The sequence below is a fragment of the Natrix helvetica genome, assembly GCF_964273705.1.
Source record: "Natrix helvetica genome assembly, chromosome: 11".
Classification (NCBI taxonomy): Eukaryota; Metazoa; Chordata; class Lepidosauria; order Squamata; family Natricidae; genus Natrix; species Natrix helvetica.
Window position 1 is genome coordinate 11,934,669 of NC_138562.1, and position 22,088 is coordinate 11,956,756.

At 46.9% G+C, this 22,088-nt stretch overlaps 1 protein-coding gene across 2 annotated transcripts; it reads right to left on the bottom strand.

Moving 5' to 3' along the window:
- Nucleotides 1–3,404: 3,404 nt before the first annotated feature.
- On the bottom strand, nt 3,405–21,312 carry SPRY3 (sprouty RTK signaling antagonist 3). 2 transcript variants are annotated; one of them, XM_081964144.1, is made up of 2 exons: nt 21,074–21,312; nt 3,405–7,808 (listed from the first exon to the last, which is right to left on the bottom strand). In XM_081964144.1, the coding sequence occupies exon 2, from the start codon at nt 7,759–7,761 to the stop codon at nt 6,847–6,849; it is 915 nt and encodes a 304-aa protein (XP_081820270.1). In that variant the 5' UTR covers nt 7,762–7,808; nt 21,074–21,312; the 3' UTR covers nt 3,405–6,846. The 2 variants fall into 2 exon arrangements, with proteins under 2 accessions (XP_081820270.1, XP_081820271.1); XM_081964145.1 differs by lacking the exon at nt 21,074–21,312 and adding an exon at nt 19,234–19,280.
- Between the last annotated feature and the right edge of the window lie 776 nt (nt 21,313–22,088).

Here is a 22,088-nt window from a genome sequence, read left to right on the forward strand (position 1 = left end):
CTTCCAACTCTGTTAATCTGCAACTTGTCAGGCTGGTCCAAAAAAAAAAGTGGTTTCTCCTCCTCCTGATTTGTTTAAGACATCACACAGTCAATGGCTCACCCAGGCTTATGTGCTCTGCTCTTTGACCTTCTGGAGGCCAAAAGATCAAGTGATACATACCATTTTTTTCTCTGCCTCTTAATTCTTCCTTTTGGCCCCGTTCTTTCAGGGCTCAGCAGAATAGAAGCTTGGATGAAGGCTGGATGACCTTCCAGCCTCTTCCCAGAAGGTCAAATGCTATATTTTTATCCTAAGGTTCCAAAAGTGGATTTCTTTGCCCCTCTTTTATTTTCCTCTGTTTCTTTTTTGTCATTTCCTCTTCTTTAATTTCCCCATATCATCCAAGCACAGTGCAGTGGGGAAAATTGATACGGATAAGGAAGCAAATGTGGCTTTGGCCCAAAGAAAACCAGAGGTGCTGTTAAGTTTCTTGACAGAACAATGAATCAGTGGAACAGCTTGCCTCCAAAAGCTGTGGGTGCTCAAACTCTGGAAATTTTAAAGAAGAGATTGACAATCATTTGTCTGAAATGGCATAAGGTCTCCTGTTTAAGCAGGGGGTTGGACTAGATGACCTCCAAGGTACCTTCCAACTCTGTTATTCTGTTAATCTTCAAAGGATTCATAAAAATTTCCCCAACCTAATCTGTGTGATGGGCTACAATATCCCACAACTTTTAAAGTTGAACGCATTTTTAGTCCTGGCTCCATCTACTTTGTAATATGGCGGTTGACCTACTGCAGAAAACTTGGGATCAAACCCTCAAGTTGACCAAAGCTATAGATCTAGGCTTTAAAGTAGCAATAGGCCAGTTAAAAAGCCAAGTCAACCAAGAGGTTCCCCTCGCACATATGTGCTAGTTGTTCCCGACTCTAGGGGGGCGGTGCTCATCTCTGTTTCAAAGCTGAAGAGCCAGCGCGGTCCGAAGACATCTCCGTGGTCACGTGGCTGGCATGACTCAATGCCAAAGGCGCACAGAACGCTGTTACCTTCCCACCAAAGGTGGTTCCCATTTTTCTACTTGCATTTTCACGAGCTTTTCACTGCTAGGTTGGCAGAAGCTGGGACAAGTAATGGGAGCTCACTCTGTTATACGGCACTAGGGATTCAAACCGCTGAACTGCTGACCTTCTGATTGACAAGCTCAGCATCTTAGCCACTAAGCCACCATGTCCCATTTGTGATGGAGCACCCACTGAGCCACCACATCTTCCTTTTCCTATTTGATTTACTTACTTTTCCTATTTAATGGGCTTCATCTCTTAAGCCTCGACCCTAAATTCCTCCTTACCTTAAAGAGGATCTTTACCTGTTCCTGAGCTGAAAGATCCCAGGTACCTTACTTCTAAAAATCCACCTTGCCTTTGAACCGAGTGCTAAAGAAGCTAGCCCCATAAGCAATGACTTCCCAGCCAGAATAATTTGTGTGATTTCATGTCTAGGGGGCAGCTGGCTTAAGTAGGAGCTGCACTTGTGGTCTGTGCAGCTCAGCCCAGCTGAAGGAAAGCAACCCACTCTACCGCCCACCCACTCTGCTCTTGACTTCCATCAGCTCAGAGACCCCCTTGGAAGGGAGCAGAGATTAGCTCTTCCTCTGAACTTTCAGGTACGAAACAGCAGAGTTAATAGGTGGCCCGGAGGATCAGATGAAGACCGAAGAAATAAGCATGACATGTTGCTACGTTAAGACCATAGAGCTGATTTGGGTAACGAGTGGGGGCCTTGAAAATGCTTTTCGGTGGCTTTTTAGTTCCCTGTTGGTCTATGTTCTGACCGAGACTTCCCAAGAGCATGAAGCAAACTCCTGGTCCTGGCAAAAAACCCTTTTATTAATTGACTGTGAATTCTGCTCATTCACATCCAGCAAAGTCTTTCAAGGGAGGATTTAGTGTCACAGACCTTCTCTGGCTTGGAGAGCTGCCAAGCCGATATCTGCAAAACTTGGCAAGGAGTCTCCGAGAGTCACAAGCTAATTAAGTGAACTCATTGTCTCCTGCAAACTCCTCTCCCCTTCCCCTCCTCTTTTATTTCCTGGGGGGGGGGCATTCATCGTCCTCTCCAGCAAAGTCTTTCCTCTCCCACACTCTTTCAAGATAGCTCACAATTACCAACCTTGATCAGGCTTGGAGAGAGGCGAGGCCGATATCTTTCAGATGCCGCAATACTTGGCAAGAATGCAGGAATGAACTAATTGCCTCCTGCAAACTCCACTCCCCTGTTGCTCCTCTTTTATTCCCTATGAGAGGGGCCATTCACCATTCACCTGTGGCCTTACTCCCAAGTCAACCCCTGTTCTTTAGCTGTTCCCTTCGTCTGGCAACTCTGCGCATGCGCACACTGGGAACAGACTCCCGCTGTTCCTCTGCCTCACTGATGACTGACTCTGAAGGCAGCTGATAACTGTCAGACGGCTCTGGGCACCTCTCTGCCTCTGACACAGAGCCCTCATCAGAGCCTTCCCCAGACTCCAGGACAGGTCCATGTTCCTCCCAAACCTCCTCACTGTCCGAATCTGCTGCCAGCTCTACTGGCTGCTAGTGGGCCACAACAGTCTATTTTTTAAATTTCATAGCAGTTCCCTCCCCATTTTGCTTGGAATTGGAATCATCGCCTTGGCATATGATGTGCGGAAGGTAGTTATTTCAAGCAAGGTGTGCTACAGACTTCTGAACTGCAAGTAAGGTGTCATCTTCTTTCAGTCAGCTGGTGCTGTTAGCACTGGTGAGATTTCCATGTCTCACTTCCTCATTTATTCCCCCTCACCCCCACCCGATCTCGAATAGTTTGGAGCCTGAAGCACAGGGCTGGCATTTTCATGAAGAGCAAAGTATGATCCAGGGCCAGCTTTCTGTCCTAGATCCTTCCATCGCTGATCTCTTCCTGATTCACAATTTAGTAACTTTAATCTGGGGAAATCACAACTTTCGTTGTGAAGTTTCACACTGTTTGAGAATCAGAAGTGTGGATATGCAATAGGGCCTTTTCAATTGGATACCCTCTTCCAAATCAGGAATTCTCAGGAAGTGGAAGAGAGGGAGGAGGAAGAGGAAGAGGAAGAGGAGGAGGAGGAGGAAGAGGAGGAGGAGGAGGAGGAGGAGGAGGAGGAGGAGGAGGAGGAGGAGGAGGAGGAGGAAGAAGAAGAAGAAGAAGAAGAAGAAGAAGAAGAAGAAGAAGAAGAAGAAGAAGAAGAAGAAGAAGAAGAAGAAGAAAGAGGAGGAGGAGAGAGAGCTCATGTCTGGCCTACATCCTCTAGGACTTTGCCCACCCAGAGACACTCACAGTTTTTGCAACACTTCACATCAAAACAAGAACAAAAGAAGATTCAAAATGAATATATAGATATTTTTATTGTATAGTTGCTTTGATGTAGTTTAGAACACCACCCATAGAATTGTTTTTCTTCTCATTATTTCAACCAGAGGTTCAGAAATTCTTTATTTTGGTTTGCAAGAAAAAGGAAGAGGAGGAGATAATTAAGAAAGTTATAATAAATACACTAGGATGCATTTTAACCCTTTAAATAAATTTCTGAAATAAATAGTTTGCTTTGTTGCAGAAGATATGAGTATGGTTAACAAAAATATATACCAGGAAGAAGGAGGTATACAGTCAGCCATTATTATATTGTATATAAGGACTTGCAAAAAACACAACTTGAGGGAACACACTAGTCAGAATGCCTTCAGTTCGAGATCCTAGGAAGAAGCTTCCCCCAAACAAAGAAAGGAAAATATATCACTTATAGCAGAAGCCATAAATGCTTGGGATGGGGGGGGGGCTTTAAGCTGGACAGGCCAGAGGATGATAGCTTCAAACATTTATGAAAAAACAAAGAAAATAGGCAACAAACAGATACTCAAACCATTATTATTTTTGCCAGACAAGCAGTGACCAGTGACTGTGGACTCAAACAATACCCACGATTTAACCATATTTAGCTAATGGTATCTAGCTCAGGGGTGAAATTCAGCAGGTTCTGATGGGTTCTGGAGAACCGGTAGCAGAAATTTTGAGTAGTTCGGAGAACCGGCAAATGTAACCTATGGGTGGCCCCAGAATGGGCGGGAATGGGGATTTTGCAATATCGTCCCCCAGGAGTGGAGAGGGAATGGGGATTTTGCAGTATCCTTCCCCTGCCTCGCTCACCAAGCCAAACCCACAGAACCGGTAGTAAAAAAAAATTGAATTTCAGCGCAGATCTAAGTACCCATGAAGTAAGTCTCCACGTGACCAAAGAGAAATGAATTTCCTTGCTTATCTTTACAAAACTTCTGGTTTACCCTTCACAAACAAAGGTGTTTTCAGACGGAAGTTTTTACTGTTTTCATTTTCACAAAAGGAGACCATTTTCACAAAGAACCTCAAATCAGTAGCAGCATAAATCTGCAAGATTTGGGAAGCTGCCCCTCCCTCCCTGGTCTTGATGCCTACAAGGGACTGTATCATTAGAAAATAGTTTCCTAATGAATTAAATGTTTCAAAAATGGCATGATGCAAAAAACTAAAGGCAAGGCTACCAGTATGTCTAGTCTAATGAAAAGAAGGACTTGGGGTGACATGATAGCAATGTTCCAATGTTTGAGGTGCTCCTCTAAAGAGGAGGAGGCCAAACTATTTTCCAAAAAAGTGAAAGGCAAGATGAGAAACAATGGATGGAAACTAGCCAAGGAAAGAAGCAATCTAGAACGAAGGAGAAATTTCCGGATGACCAGCTGGGTAGGCGTGGCTCGGTGGTCATGTGACTGGGGTGTGTGGCCAAGTCAACGTCTCTCACGTCGATAGGCGCTTCGCCTTAGTGTTACAATGTAATAAGGGTTAACCAGAGAGGCAGTTTCTGTAAGCGGGGCAATAAAGATTAGGCTAGAAACAACACCAGAAGGTTTCCTTCCTGCCTTCCTTACAGGATTAGCCCTGTAAAGTGGGAAAAAAACCAAAATGAGATTTCTTCCAACAACCGGTTCTCCGAACTGCTTAGAAGGTTAACAACCGGTTCTTCCGAATGGGTGCGAACCGGCTGAATCCCATCACTGCTCACAACTCTTCTTCCTCAAGGCACATGGGATTGAATCTATGATCCTTTGAATGCGAGAACATCTCCGTGACCTCTGAGCTGTGATTCTCCCCAAATCCATAAACGCAGCTCTTCTACCGCAGTGCCTAGACAGTGCAAAGCTTTCAGGGTAAGGGGAATTGTGAGTTATGTCGGTCTCTTTAAATGAGCGGGATTGAGGTCCTCAGGTAAGACAGGGAGCCAAATCCAGAACACATCCAACAGATGGTGCGGCTGAAAGACTGTTCCTGCCCTTCTTAAATGAGAAGCTCCATTTTCATTGAAAATGAAACTCTCTACGGCCAGGCCAAAGGGCATGAACTTCCCTTCCTTTGTACGTTTCCATTTGTGCTTCAAAGAGGAAAAATAAATAAATGGGTCACGGATGCCAGGTATAAAAAAAAGTTGTGTTACTTTTATTGGTAGAGCAGGGCTTGGTTCTCCCCACAATAGAACCTCTGTGCTGGGAGTCAGGAGACGGGTGGGGAAGCACCTCCGATTCAGAAGTGGTATCTGCCAAGTAGGACCTCAGAAGGACTTGGTTAGTTGCAATCTCTTAAAAAAGGGTCGAAAGAAGAATAATTCAGTTGCCCAGAAACCCCTCAAGTCAAATCAAGCTGCAAATCAAAGGGCGGTAATTGTGCAAGACACTCTACACTCCTGATGGTGAACCTTTTCAGCACTGAGTGCCCAAACCGGATCGCGCATGCAGGCTTGCATGCCAGAGCACCAAAAAGCCAAATAACAGCTGGCTCCAGAAACTTGAAAACCAGCTGGCTAGCACACACATGCCTGTTTTTGGCTGTTTGGGGAGCCGTTTTCAGTCCGAAAAAAATGATCCAAAAACAGCCTGAAAACAGCTCCAAAAATGGCCTGAAAATAGCTTGTTTTGTGGCGGTTTCCAGGCTGTTTTCAGGTGCTCCAGCACCGGCAAAGACCAGCTGGCCAGTGTGCATGTGCATGGCACAAACCAGAAGAACAGCTGGTGACAGCACATGTGCCCACAGGGAGGGCTCTGTGTGCCACCTCTGGCATGTGTGCCATAGGTTTGTCATCATGGTTTCTACACTGTCCTTCTGCCATCCTTCCGAAGCTACTTAACTTCCCTGTGTAACCAGTGAGAACGTCCGTCTCATCTTTCTCCTCTCTGGAAATCTCACCTTGCTACACTTTTGCAGAAACTCCTGTTACTACAGCAGTTGTAATGCTCCCGTTGACCAGCCTCTTCTCACCTGCAAACTGTGCACAGCAGATGGAAGGGTGGAATGCAAGGGAGACAGCAATGGTGGCCCGACGAAAAAGAAAGGGAGAAAACTGGGTGGCCTTGTCCTGAAGATGCCATGTTTTTTTTTGGCGGGGGGCAATACCTCTTTTTTTTGGAACCCCGACAGACCAGTCAACTCATAAGGCATTCTGGAGGTCACACTCCTGAGCCAATCCATAGCAAATTGCATCTTCCCTCCCACCCCGCCCCCTTCCACACCCAACCTGATGTCCAAGATGACTAGTGCATGCCTCCACCTGCCCTTGGCTAGGACCAAAATGTGCGAGGCCTTAAAAAGCTCAGCTTGGACACAGCGACCTGTGGCTTCCCCCATTCCAGAAAGGGTGGTTAATCTCCCAGGAGAACCTCAACAGCTAACCAGCAATTTGGTGCTCTGCTTTGTTCTCGGCCAGAGGCTCTTAAGAGAAGGGAGCCTGAAAGAAGGAAGGCAAAGAGAACAGCCATTTCCCTACCCCTTCCCAAGAGGAGTCATACTGGTTTGTCCAAAGTTTTGGGGAGAGTAAGACCACTAGGCGGGGAGATCTTCCTGCAAACGGTATTGGTGTGGTTCTGGCAGCGGCAGCCTGGCCGTTTGACGGCATCGTAGCCCTTCTGGCAGAGTTTGAGGCAACCAAAGGTAGGTAGATAGCAGCATAGGCAGGGCATGAGCAAGGAGAGCAAGCCCATGGCCACCCAACGGGCGCAGCAAGAGCCAGGGCCGCAGGAGCAGGGGTCATCTGCGCAGGTATCCTCATCATCTGAGGAGCAGTGGTAAAAGACGCCCTTGACGCAGCAGAGGCAAGTCCCGTAGTCAATGAGGTTCTCCGGCGAGCAGAGGCAACGCTGGTTGCAGAGCCAACAGGAGGGCAAAGTGCGGGCAGTGGCGCACTGGGCACATTTGCAGTGACCACATTCTTCGCAGATGAAGAGATGGCCTGGGTGAAGGGTGGGGGATTTCTCCAGGGTCCCCTTCAGCAGCTCTTCGGCCTTCGGGTCGCTTGCCCGAGGCTGCGTCCGGATGAGCGAGTGTCCAGAGTGCGATGGCGTGATGGCCCTGAGGAGTTGCTGCTCTGAGGTGGCAGTGCTGTGGGAGATGGAGCTGGCTGTGCTGGAATGGCTCAGAGGCTGTTGGGGCAGGACTGTCTGGTGGGGTTGGCTGGAGTGAAATTCCTGGAAGACGGAAGACACCAGGCGTTCCTGAGTCACCTCCACTTTATGGACCAGCGGCGCCTGGGACAGCGCAACCATGGAAGTGGCCTGTTTGCAGGCAGGTCTCTCCACATAGTCATTGGTGGCACGGGTGGCACGGATCTGGCTGATGGAAAGGACCTGCTGGAACTCATCCGGCATGGAGTCCATGACTTCTTCAGGGCTTTGCTCAGAGGTGCTGGATGCCAGGGGCATTCTGGGAGAGCAGAAAGGCTGGGATCAACAGGGAACATCAGAAGGTCCTACAGGGGAAAGAAGAAGAAGCAAAAGTTATGAACAACAAGTGTGTTAATCCTAAGAATGAACAAATATCATCAAGTGGGGTAGGAGAATCCCTCCAGTGCTACCCAAAATCACATAGCTTCCAAAAACACCCATCAGTCTTCACTCAAAGGACAGCTATATATCTTGACATTCCAGATACACAATTCTGTATCCTGGAACAAGCTTTCAACAGAAGTTTTACAGATAGAATCCAGTTAGAGTAGGTTTTTTTATTGCAGACAAGTTATAAGTCATATATAAAGAGAAGATCTGCCCAACGTTAGATCCCAGAAATCAACTGAAAGAGAAAAAGGATAGATGTTAGCCCCAGATTCCAGAGAGGAAGGGGTCAAAGAACAAGAGGGAAACCCAGAAGAAAATAGAGAAATAACATCAAAGGCACACTACAACAACATCAATTAACAATGGTGGAGGCTGCCAGAGAGCAAGAGCTGCACCCGAAGCGGTAAAAGAGGAATTAAAGAAGAAGAAGAAGTTAGCTCCAGAGTTCAAATGCTAGGTCTTTTCATGTGCCCGCTTGAATAATTGGAAATTTGGCTGTTCTCCTTCCAGCCTTCAGAATGGGGGACACTTGCTCACTGTTGACTTAATGATTCTGCTTAGCTTTGCCAATGTCAACTCTTACACTTTCTCCAGTTCCCTGCACAAAAGCTGATTGGATTGGCAATGGACGCTTACTTCAGTCTGATACTGTAAGGTAAAGATAAAAGTTCCCCTTGCACATATGTGCTAGTCATTCCCAACTCTAAGGGGCGGTGCTCATCTCCATTTCAAAGCCGAAGAGCCAGCCCTGTCCGAAGACGTCTCTGTGGTCATGTGGCCGGCATGACTAAATCCTGAAGGCACAGGGTACACTGTTACCTTCTGATACTGTAGGAAGCTAGTTAAAAGGACAAAAGAACAGGTGGGGTACTCAACTTTCTCTTCCCACACCTTGCTGCCTTCCTTCCTGTATTGGAAAAGATGTCCCTAATGCCGTGGTTAGTACATCCTAGACAGGAATTTTTAGGAAGGCGAAGATAAGCATGTTTTTTCTCTTGAATTGGAAACTTATTTGAACAGGATCTGATTGGTACCTGTGGTCCTTGCTTAATTCATTCAGCAACAGTTCAAACTTACGACAGCACTGAACAAGTGGTGATTACAACTGTCCTTGGAGTTCTAGCCATTACAGCATCCTAAAGTCACATCGTAATTTGCAGCCTTCCCTGCTGGTTTTCCACAACCAAAGTCAATGGGGAAGCCAGCAGGAAGTTGGAAGCCGCACTTACCTAAGGTCCTTGCTTAACGATAGCAATTGGGACTGCCAAAACTGCTGTCACTAAAGCAGTACAGTCGTGTGACATTGCGCTTCACGACTACCTTGCTTAGTGATGGCCATTCCAGTCCCAATTTCTTTCATAAACTGAGGACTACTTGTTCTCACAGAGAACATTTGTGTAGAACTACTAATTCAGCCATCTCTATTGAAACACAGGATGATTTCACACAAGTTTCAAGTTGGCAAATCTCTGGTTAGGCAACGTTTGATACCAAAGCATGTAATCTATTGCATGGTTCAACACCAAAGGCTTGGTTCACACAACAGGCTAAGAGAACACGTAATCACCACAACATCCCGATCCACAGATAGCATATTATATGAGTCCATCCCTTCCCCAGCATGTTAGTAGGGAGCGGTTACCTGACTAGATAGCAAGACTGTTGTAATAAAAGAACCAGCTGCATCAGCCATTTTGCAGTGAGGAAATAACAGAATTATAATCATCTGAATCATCTTGTTCCGTGGAGCAGTTGAAGAGGGGTGGTCCATTTGTGTCCCATCCAGACCACAATTAAGCCCACATTTTCTCCACTGCATCTCTGTAGAACATCTTTGCTTGGCTTTCCATGACACCCAGACACACCCAAGAGGATGTCAAAGCTCAGGTTTGGGCTTAGCATTCACTGGTTGGCAATCCTTGGTTGAGATTTGTAGCCTCGTTAAAAAAATTGCTCAATAAACTGTAGGGACAACTGAAGAATATTTGAAGGCAGTTGTTTCACTTGAAGGATCTGCAGACTCATATGACCAAGGTCATCTGGTGCATTAAGAAGCAAATGTCCCATCTGCTGTGGTCCATTAATCTAGGTTATTATGGATGCATCCTTCAACAAACCATAACTTAGCCAAATATGCCCATCATTTACTTGGCTTGGATGTTACAGTACCTGGATTAGTTGGGGACAGAAAAGCTTCATTGATCAGTCCAGAGTGGTTGGTCTCTCAGGGATCAGGGGGGGGAAATAATTACTGGGGCAATTGATTGGATACAATCCATTGACCGCTCTCAATTTCTTAGAGAAAGCCTGATTTCTATATTATATTCCCAACCTGGTGCCCACTGGAGATTTTTTTTAGATGACAACCCTCCATTTGAGTCCTGGGGGTTCCACCCCAGCTGGAGGCTTCCAGGTTAGGAAAGGAGCAAACGGGGAGAACGTGATGTCCAAGCCAACAAAATTACACAACAGCTGGTGCTGCCTTGAACCACAAACCGTTGACGGGAAGAGGCACAGCGGTGGGAAGATTGATTTTCATTGGTCAGGTTGACCTTGAAGAAGAGTGGAAGATCACTATCTCCTCCCTTTGATTGCTAAAAGCCAAAGCTAATTTGGGTGTTCCACCCATCAAAGGGAAGATAAAAGGATGACAAGCAGCAAGGATTCACTGAAAATATTCTTTCTTTTTTTTGGTTCAAACAAAAAGGATGACAGGAGAAAAAAAGAAGAAGATGCAAATCTTAATTTGAGTTGGCCAGGTGCTCAATGCACAGGACAGTTTCTTCTGCATCACATGTGCATAACATCTGCCCACCCTAAGAACCGTTCCAAGCTCTGCATGGTATTTTAGAATAGAACAGAAACCTAGGAGGTCTTCTAGTCCAACTCCCTTCACAAGCAGAAGATCCTTTACCATTGCAGAGAAGTGGCTCTCCAACATCTTCTTAAAAGCCTCCAGCGATGGAGCATTCACAACTTCTGGAGGCACGTTTTTCCACTGATTGATTGTTCTCACTGTCAGGAAAATTCTCCTTAGTTCTAAGTTGCTTCTCTCTTTGTTCAGTTTCCACCCTTGGCTTCTTGTCCTGCCCTCAGGTGCTTTGGAGAGTAGCTTGACTCTCTCTTCTTTGTGGCAACCACTCAACCATTGGAGCAATGTTATTATGTCACCCTTGGTCCTTCTTTTCAATAGTCCAGTGATGGCGAACCTTTGAGGCACAGAGTGCCCAAGCTGGAAGGCGCACATGTGCACTGGAAACCCAATGACTAGCTGGCCGGCATGAATGCCCGCCTCGGAAACTCAATGACCAGCTGGCTGGGACAAATATCTGCCTCAGAAACTCAATGACCAGCTGGCTGGCACAAATGCCCACTTCGGAAACTCAATGACCAGCTGGCCGGGACAAATATCTGCCTTGGAAACTCAATGACCAGCTGGCCGGCACAAATGCCCACTTCGGAAACTCAATGACCAGCTGGCCGGGACAAATATCTGCCTTGGAAACTCAATGACCAGCTGGCCGGCACAAATGCCCACTTTGGAAACTCAATGACCAGCTGGCCGGGACAAATATCTGCCTTGGAAACTCAATGACCAGCTGGCCGGCACAAATGCCCACTTTGGAAACTCAATGACCAGCTGGCCGGGACAAATGCCCACCTCGGAAACTCAATGACCAGCTGGCTGGTGCGCATGCACATCTCGGAAACCTGACGACCAGCTGCCTGAGCTGGGGCAATGGCATGCATGCCCACAGAGAGGGCTCTGCGTGCCACCCTGGCATGCATGCCATAGGTTTGCCATCACGTCAATAGACTACTGTACATAAACACAATTCCTGCAACCGTTCTTTATGTGTTTTAGCCTCCAATCCCCTAAACGTCTTTGCTGCTCTTTGCTGCACTCTTTCCCGTGTCACCACATCTTTTTTATAATATGGTGTCAAAAACTGGATGCAGTATTCCAAGTGTGTCCTCACACTTATGACTGTCACAGGGTTAACCACAGTCACATGATCTCAACTCGGGTACTTAACAAGTGGACTGGACATTATTTATGATGCTTGCAGCAGGTAGGCAGGTAGGTAGGTAGGTAGGTAGGTAGGTAGGTAGGTAGGTAGGTAGGTAGATAGATAGATAGATAGATAGATAGATAGATAGATAGATAGATAGATAGATGAAAGATGGGGAGGGAGCAAAGGTTTCCCTATCCAGTCAGGTCTGACTCTAGGCTGGGCAAGTGAGCCAGAGTTGTCCAAAGATGGAGTTTGGTCATGTGACCAGCATGTCTGTATGCCAAAGGCACATAGAACCTGTTACCTTACCACCAAAGTGCTACCTATTTATCTGCTCGCATTTTCATGCTTTTGAACTGCTAGATACCGTAGGCAGGAGCTGGGGCAAGGAAGGGAGCTCACCCCATTGTACAGAGCTCAGGCTTTGAGAACTGACAGCTCAACATCTTGTATATGTATATGTATATGTACATGTGTATGCATATATACATGTGCATGCACACGCATACCTATACCTACACCTATAGCTATACATATACAGTACATATACAAGACACTGAGCTTGTCATCTGTCAAGACCCAAGCTCCATGGATATAGACATAGATATAGATATAGATATAGATATAGAGATAGAGATAGAGATAGAGATAGATATAGATATAGATATAGATACATATTAAGTGTTTTTTCTTCTATCAAAGCACCTGGTCTTCCCAAAAAGGCGGGGGGGAGGAGAACTTGTGGCTCAGAGATTAATACAAGTGCCTAACATGTAAAAACAGCCCTGGTTCGAATCCCAGTAAGGGTATGGCTAGCTGATGAGAGCTAAATAGCTTGAAACAGAACTATACTAATCTCCCTTTATTTCTTTACCAGCAAAAAATATATACATACACATACACACACCCCATAATATTCATTGACTGTACCCGCAACCGAATGAATCACAAATTATTCAGCTCCATTTTAGCTGAATGCGTTGCGTGAATCCATCCGGGGATTTCCCATAGTGTAGGAAGAAGGAAGGGAGAAAAGAGATCCTATCCTGGCACTGGTGGGATCCCTATGGAGGATGAAAATGGAGGGGATGCCCAAAGGAAGAAGAAGGACTCCTTTCCGTGATTGAAAAAGAAAGAAAGAAAATTGCGCTACACTAAATGCATCTTTGGAAATCGACTCAATTCTCCCAATCCAATTTCTTTCGTTCTTTCTCCTTTGCTGGAGATCCTGAGCTAGATTCGGGAGCAAAGCAACATTGTCCTTAAAAACAGCCTCCAATGCAAAGGAAAATCAACCGAGGTGGCAAAAGCATTCAATTTCTTCTCTGTGTGAGGGCCCCGCGCTGTCACTCAACCAAGGAGGTTGGCAAGGAGGACTTCCCCATTCCGTGGACAAGGCAGACTACAATCCTAGGTCATGTCTATGGTCATTAGTTCCCTGGCACTCAACCAACATCTGAATGTAAGGCTGCTCATTTAGCCTTTGCTGCAAGGAAGATAAGCACTAAGAGAGAATGGTCGCTCATTCAGACAAAAGCTCTCTCCATGCCATGGAAATGTGAATGCTCCATTGGATATCACTATTCAATAGCATTTTGGTGTGACAGCAATTATAGAGAAGAGGAGAGAAGGCCGGCTCTGCTGGTATGGACATGTCCTGAGAGCAGCACCTTCCAACACTGCCAATCAACTAGAAGTCAATGGATGACAACCTCATGGGCACCCAAATCAGAGATAATAATAAGACACCATCAACAAACAAAGCAGTAGACCTGCACCCTGGAGATGCAGTTGACCATTCAAAGTGGCGTTCAATGATCTGAAAAGTGGCCCCTGCAGCAAAAGAAGAGGAGGAGGAAGAGGAAGAGGAAGAGGAGGAGGAAGAATAGGAGGAGGAGGAGGAGGAGGAGGAGGAGGAGGAGAAGGAAGAGGAGAAAGAAGAAGAAGAGGAAGAAGAAAGGGGGAAAAGAAGAAGAAGAGGAAGAAGAGGAAGAGGAAGAAGAAGAAGAGGAGGAGGAGGAAGAGGAAGAGGAAGAAGAAGAAGAAGAAGAGAAACGGATGGGCTGCCAGTATTTTTCTAGGATCTCAAGAACTTAAAGTGTTCTTGAACCATTGAAACTGGACACATTCACTTTACTTATTATATGTATGCTTTATTGGATTAATAACCTCTTTTATTCTGCCTGAAATTCAAGGTAGCACATGGAAACCTCCTGGCTTTTCCTTCAAAGCAAGATACAGAATACAGCACAATGGAGTTGGAAGGGCCCTTGGAGGTCTTCTAATCGAACCCCTGCTCAAGCAAGAGACTCTATATTCCATTCTGGATAAATTTCTGTCCAATCTCTTCTTAAAAACTTCCAGTGTTGGAGCATTCACAATTTCTGGAGGCAAGTTGTTCCACTGATTAATTGTTCTCACTGTTAAGAAATGTCCTCCAAGTTCTAAGTTGCTTCTCTCCTTGATTAGTTTCTATCATTGTTTCCAAACAACAATCCTGTGAGGCAGGGAGAGCTGAGAAAGAGCGACTAGCCCAAAGCCATCCAATGAATTTTCAAGGTGGAGAGTGGAACTAAGCACCCCTACTTCAACACTTAACCAAGAGACGTTTCCACAGTTTAAGATGGACTTTACCACTTAAGCATTATTTCACACCAGCTATCACATAAAATAGTTATCTTACTACAGTCTCAAATTGCAACTATAATTCAGCCAGCCAACCAACTTCTGGGTTTCTTACCACCCCAGTGCTGAATAAACCACTACTGGCTGGATTCACACAATCCTCTCTATACCATTAAATATTACAGTAGCTGGAGTGAAAAGTCTGCAAAGCCTATTGAAGGCCACACAAAGAAGCCACGTTGTGCTTCAGTACAACGATCATCTCACAAGGCACATCATCGATTTTTTAAAAATGCTAGAGAAACTCTTGGCTCAACTCATCTCACAGGCATTGCTATCGCGGGCAAAGTAGAAGGAGGAAGGAGTATTAGGTGCATTTGCTACCTCCAAGTATGCACCAATGAATGAATGAATGAATGAATGAATGAATGAATGAATGAATGAATAAATAAATAAATAAATAAATAAATAAATACATGGAAGAAGGATTGGGTACATTTGCTACCTCAAAGTATTGAAGAAAGAAAGAAAGAAAGAAAGAAAGAAAGAAAGAAAGAAAGAAAGAAAGAAAGAAAGAAAGAAAGAAAGAAAGAAAGAAAGAAAGAAAGAAAGAAAAGTATTGGGTATGTTTGCTACCTCAAAGTATGAATAATTGAATGAATGAATGAATGAATGAATGAATGAATGAATGAATATTTTTTTTAACCCTACAGATAATCAGGAAGTCTGGAAAAGTTTAAATAAATAAATAGGAGGAGGAAGGAGTATTGGGTATGTTTGTTACCTCAAAGTAGAAAGAAAGAAAGAAAGAAAGAAAGAAAGAAAGAAAGAAAGAAAGAAAGAAAGAAAGAAGAAAGAAAGAAAGAAAGAAAGAAAGAAAGAAAGAAAGAAAGAGAAAGAAAGAAAAGGAGGAAGGAGTATTGGGTATGTTTGATAATAAATGTATGAATGAATGAATGAATGAATGAATGAATGAATGAACGAACGAATGAATGAATAAATGAATGAATGAATAGGCTTTTTTTTATCCCTATAGCTCATCAGGAAAGCTGGGAAACTTTATAGGAAACTCACCTTATAGGAAAGATGGGTGGCATAAAAATAATTCAAAAATACGTTAAAATAAATAAACTGTCACCAATACCATCTCTGTTGACGCTAAGCGTATAGTGACAACCACCAGCCAGCCCAGAAGTCAGGACACGGCTCCAGAAGCAACTCCTAAAATCCACTCAAAAGAACGATTGCTAGGCTGCCCAGGGGCTCAATTTGAAGCACGCACATTGCCGGGCCACCTAGGAGGCTTTCCGTAAAATAATAATAACGACGACAAGGTCTGCCTCTCTGACCTGAAGAGCGACGGGAAGGTCCCTTTAAGACCTGCCACAATTCTTCAGCACCAAACCGAAGCGGGGAGGAGGGAAGAGGGAAAGCGGAAGATTGAATGACAATAAACTGTTTGCCATTCAGAACGGAATGGCAGGAAGGATCCAACCCAGCCAGCAGGAGAGACTGAAATAGATACTGCGGGGAAGGGAAAGAGAGGAAGGGGGTGGGGGAGAGAGGAGAATTGGCCACTGCAGCAGCTGAGCATGAAAAGGAGGCCGAGAAGAAGCTGGGAAAACCCCAGGAGGAGAAATTGGTTTGCGACAGTGCCTGGCCACACACCAGCGGTCTTGGCAATCCCAAGAAGCAGAATTGGTGAGACAAACTCAAGAGCCATTAGGGGCTCATCCTTCCCCGCCTGGCCCGAAGCCACAGAATAATGCGCTTTAGAATCCAGGAAGGTCATTTCTCAATCTCTTTAATGGGGAGAGTGTTTCTGAGCATGTGCTGAGTGCATTCAACACCACAGCCTACAGAAAATGGTCCTTTTGGCATCTCAGAAGTTGCCCTGGGTGGACTCCTGCTGAAACCAATGGACAGGCTCCAAACAGATCTAAACCCTGGGATTGTTCTTCACCGACCTCCTATAAATGTATAAAGGTAAAGGTTCCCCTCGCACATATGTGCTAGTCGTTCCCGACTCTAAGGGGCGGTGCTCATCTCTGTTTCAAAGCTGAAGAGCCAGCTCTGTCCGAAGACGTCTCCGTGGTCATGTGGCCGGCATGACTCAATGCCGAAGGTGCACGGAACGCTGTTCCCTTCCCACCAAAGGTGGTTCCTATTTTTCTACTTGCATTTTTTACATGCTTTTGAACTGCTAGGTTGGCAGAAGCTGGGACAAGTCACGGGAGCTCACTCCACTACGCAGCACTAGGGATTCGAACCGCCGAACTGCCAACCTTTCTGATTGACAAGCTCAGCGTCTTAGCCACTGAGCCACTGTGTCCCTTATAAATGTATCGTCAATCACAAAGACACGCCCATCTTGTAAACTACCCCAAGTTGCATGCTTTGTATTAACGTTTCATGGTTCAGTTGCTAAATTGTGTCCAAGACTTTGCAACCCCATGAACCACAGCACATCAGGTCCCCCTGTCCTTCACCATCTCCCAGAGTTTGCCCCACTTTCATGTCCATTGCGTCAATGACACTGTCTAACCATCTCATCCTCATCCCTTCTCCTTTTGGCCTTCTATCTTTCTCAGCATCAGGGTCTTCTCCAAGGAGTTCTCTCTTCTCATGTGGTGGCCGAAGTATTTGAGCTTCAGCTTCAATATATATATATATATCCCTCCAAAGAACTGGGTTGTCTAACAGGGATGAATTTCTAAATTCTGCTGCTGCCCAATTCTGCATTCGACACCCCATTTCTGCAGATAACAATAGCAATAGCACTTAGACACATACCACTTTACAGTGCTTTGCAGCCCCCTCTAAGTGGTTTTACAGAGTCAGCCTCTTTCCCCCAACAATCTGGGTCCTCATTTTACCCACCTCAGAAGGATGGAAGGCTGAGTCAACTTCAGCCTCAGGATTGAACTGCTGGCAGTGGGCAGAGTTAGCCTGCAATACTGCATTCTAACTGGGAGGGAGGAGGGAAGGAGGGAGGGAGGGAGGGAGGGAGGGAGGGAGGAATTTAGACATATACCACTTTACAGTGCTTTCCAGTCCTCTCTAAGAGGTTTACAGAGTCAGCCTTTTGCCCTCAAACAATCTGGGTCCTCATTTTACCCACCTCGGAAGGATGGAAGGCTGAGTGAGCCTGGTGAGATTCAAACTGCCAAATTGCAGGCAGCCGGCAGCCAGCAGTCAGCAGCAGTAGCCTGCAGTACTACACTCTCACCACGGCGCCACCACAGCACCCCTTCCACTCTATACGGGTAGTCCTCCACTTACAACAGTTCCTTTAGTGACCGTTCAAAGTCACAACGGCACTGAGAAAGGACACTTATGGCCGTTTTTCACAGTTACGACTTTTGCAGCATTCCCATAGTCACCCGATCAAAATTCAGACATTTGGCAATATTTATGAGGGTTGCCGTGTCCTGGGGTCATGTGATCCCCTTTTGCGACCTTCTGAGAAGCCAAAGGCCATGGGGGGAGGGGGGCAGATTAACTTAACAACTGGGTTAATAAGATCAAATGCAGTGATTTACTTCACAACTGTGGCGAGAAAGATGGTCAAATGGGGCAACACTCACTTAACCAATGTCTCACTTAACCATGGAAATGTTGGGCTCGGTTGCGGTCGTAAGTTGAGGACTGCCTGGTCCAAGTCATCATTTTCCTCCTATGCCAATGATAGGACGTCTTAGGACAATAATCATCCTGGTTATTTTCAATGCAATCCGTTGTCAGTCGTTCAGTTGCCGAATCAGATTGAAAAACCAGCTTAAAAGCCCAACAAGTAGCAACTTTTCTAACTGTTTCCTCTTTCCTGGGAGCCTCCTTTTGGAAGCCTGCTCAATGCCCTCTGCGAGGGCGTGGTCCCAATGAATGAATGGTCCCTCCTCTGGCTGCGAATTTCCCAATCAATGAATGCTGATGTAACCACTAACTGCAGGCAGAACTTCCTGGATCCAAGTCTTCATTGTGGTAACTCAGACACTCTCTCGGCTCCTGCCACAGACCCAGACCTTCTTCTAGAGAAACAAGGAGGAGGCTGTAGCACGAACGGCCATGGACAAATCACTGGCCGCTAACCTACTTTGCTGGTTAGTGGCAGTGATGGGCTGGTTGGTACTAGAACCAAAGGTGATGGATTTTTTTTTATAATAGAAGACTCTTACAATTAAGAGCCGACTCAAGGGATGGCCAATGGTCAATGACAAGCAATCAGGTTGATCCTTTTTAAAAAAAAAAAAAAAACCTTCTCTATAATGATATTGGTAGAATGAGAATGAGGAAAAGGAGGAGAGGAGGAGGAGAAGGGGAAGAAGAAGGAGAAGAAGGGAAAGAAGGAGAAGGAGAAGGAGAAGGAGAAGGAGAAGGAGAAGGAGAAGGAGAAGGAGAAGGAGAAGGAGAAGGAGAAGAATAGTATAGTCTTTATTGTCATTGTACAAAATAAATGGAGGAGGAGGAGGAGAGAAAGAGGAAGAAGAAGAATAGTATAGTCTTTATTTCCTTTATTTAGAGGAGGAGGAGGAGGAGGAGGAGGAGGAGGAGGAGGAGGAGGAGGAGGAGGAGGAGGAGGAGGAGGAGGAGGAGGAGGAGGAGGAGGAGGAGGAGGAGGAGGAGATATCTGTTCAATCGTATCCAATCTCTGTCGATTCCACTGATCAGCTCTCTCCAACATTTTCTAACTTTTTCTTACCAGTTCTTTCGATTGTTTCTTTGCTCTGGTCTGTGTCAGCTCTTTTCTGGCAGCCTTGTTTCCTTTCACAGCTGACTTTTCCAAACACAACTGCCTTTTCCAGTGAGTTTGATCACTGGTGGGCCAAAATTATTCACAAAACGCCTTCTTCCCAAGAAATATCTTCCCCTTGTTTCATTCACATCCTTGATCATCTAGCCTTGGATCATTCCCCCACCCCCAAGCTGCTCCAGCCAGCCTCCTTTCCCGATTTCCTATGTGCCTAACTGCCCCCAGGGAATCCATGGGTCTCATTCCAAACTACGGGATAACTGGGTTTTCCCCCCTTTCCCAAATTATTTTCTGTCTCCAGTTCGGACAGTCTATCCAAACCTCAGCTGAGCTTGCGTTTTGCCTACTTCAGGGATACATAGAATGATGAAGAGAGCACCACAATTTAGTGCAGCTAACATCCACACCCTGCCATCTCCCAACAGCTTAAAGTTTGGTAGAAAAGACCAAGAAGACCCCCCACCCCCACCCAATTCCTGCAGCAGACACCCAAGAAACCTCTAAGACGTCAAGAGAGAACGCACCCATTATTATCCCAAGGCTGATTCGCCTCTCCAGATGAACATTTCATCCAGCTATTTTACCCGTAATAGTCAAACAGTCGGAGAATTGCCCAGTCCTGTTTGCCCGAAGAGATCCATAAGCCTCGCCACTTTCTTGAGCATTAGAAATATTTTTTTTTAAAAAAAAGCAAACACCTGTCGGATTACTTAGGATCGCGCAATGTCCCAGTGGTCAGGAGGAAGATTTGGATTGAAATGCCCATCTCTCCCGATGGAACAGTAGCTCCGCAAAGCATCTCTTGCCTTCTCTTGGCCGTCCGTTCTCCTGCTCCTAATTCTTGGGAGGGCAGAATAGGGCAGAACTCCACTCAATTCGGAATGCTCCTTCCACCAATATCCCACCCACCCACCCCACCCGGGCTGTAACATTCGTGAATTCTAAGCGATGGTTATTAGTTTTAGTTCTTCAATCCATATACCTCTTTTTTTTTTGCGGGGAGGGAAGTGAGAAAAATGCAAGATCCCACAAGCTGGAAAGTCCAACACACACACACAGAGAGAGAGAGAGAGAGAGAGAGAGAGAGAGAGAGAGAGAGAGAGAGAGAGAGAGAGAGAGAGAGAGAGAGAGAGAGAGAGAGAGAGAGAGAGAGAGAGACACCTTCTTGTTAGAACGTTCAATTCTTAAACCCGGTTAGATCCCTAGCAGAATCGAGGTTTCTCCATTCGGGTCAAAAGCCCGAATGTTTGGGATTTCGACGAAGAAGGAATAAAGTCGCCTCTAAAGTCGCATCTTGAACCCCGCCGGGGGGGGGGGACGAGCAGGACGGGGGGTAGATCGCGGCACCTTCAAACCACCACCACCCCGCGCCCTCTGCGGCTAGCCCCCTCCCTCCAAAGAGCGACCCCACCCACCCAACGCCAAGAGCGCAGAGAGGACGCCCCGAGCGCCAAGGTGGTCGGGTTTCCCCCATTGGTGGTTCCCGTAGACGGCTTCCCCACCCGGGGGGAAAAAAATCCCCCGTGGAACGGACGAGGCTTGGCAAATCCCTGCCAGCGGGTGCAGCCAACAAGGGCCGTCTGATTAGGAGCAGGAGCCGTCGGCTCTCCGCGAGAGAAGTCTCCCCCGCGTCCCGCGTCCAGGGCTGGGAGACCCAAGAAAACTCCAGATCGCTCCACCTGCCCCGAAGCCCGGAGCCAAGAGGCGGCTGCGTTGCCAAAAAGCCACCGGAGACCCCGGAGCGAGCCCCGGACGGATGGGGTCTCCGCCGGGATGCCTGGGAGCTTACCTCGACGCCGCTCCCGCTCTCCGGGCGTCTGGCCGGGCGCTCTCTCCCTCCCCCGGGTGGCAGCCGAGGGACGCCGCCAGCCGTCTCCCGCGAAAGCGCAGCGGCTCCGGATGAGGCTGGGAAGGGACCTCCCTACGGGGCGGAGACGAGGCCTCGAAGGGGCGGCGGCTGGCTTTCTCTTTTTTTGTGAATGTAAAGAGCGCTCGGAGGCGCGCTTTGTGAATGGAGGGAGGGGAGGGGAAAAGAGAGGGGTGGGGACTCCGCCTGCTGACTCCTCCCCCTTCTCTTCTCTTCCCTCCCTGCCTTCCTCACCCTCCCCATCCCTCTCTATCTCCCCATCCCCCCTCTATCTCTTCTTTCTCCTTTCTCTCTCTCTCTCCTCTCTCTCCCTCTCTTTCCGTCTCTCTCTGTCTCCACCTCTCCCACTCTTGTCTCTCTCTTCTCTTCTCTCTTCTTTCTTTTCTCTCTCTCTCTCCCTCTCCTTCCGTCTCTCTGTCTCCCCCTCTCCCTCTCCTCTCTTCTCTCTTCTTTCTTCTCTCTCTCTCCTTCCGTCTCTCTCTGTCTCCCACTCTCCCTCTCTTCTCTCCTCTCTCTCTCTCTCTCTCTCTCTCTCTCTCTCTCTCCCTCTCCTTCCGTCTCTCTGTCTCCCCCTCTCCCTCTCCTCTCTTCTCTCTTCTTTCTTCTCTCTCTCTCCTTCCGTCTCTCTCTGTCTCCCACTCTCCCTCTCTTCTCTCCTCTCTCTCTCTCTCTCTCTCTCTCTCTCTCTCTCTCTCTCTCTCTCTCTCTCTCTCTCTCTCTCTCTCTCTCTCCCTCCCTCCCTCCCCCTCTCTCTTACTTTCCTGGAGCAATTAATGCTCTCCAAGTGGCGTCATTGCGTTGAAATGGAATCGGCCCATTAAGGCGTCCCCGCAGGGAGCTCCGGCTCTCGCGCGCCCGCCGCCCGCTCCTTCCAACCGGGCTGCCTGCCACGCAAACAGTCAGCGGCGGAACCGCACGAATTGCCGAGTCTGGGGCG

Coding starts and splice junctions, on each gene's coding strand:
- SPRY3 (XM_081964144.1), bottom strand. CDS start 7,761: ATGCCCCTGGCATCCAGCACCTCTGAGCAAAGCCCTGAAGAAGTCATG.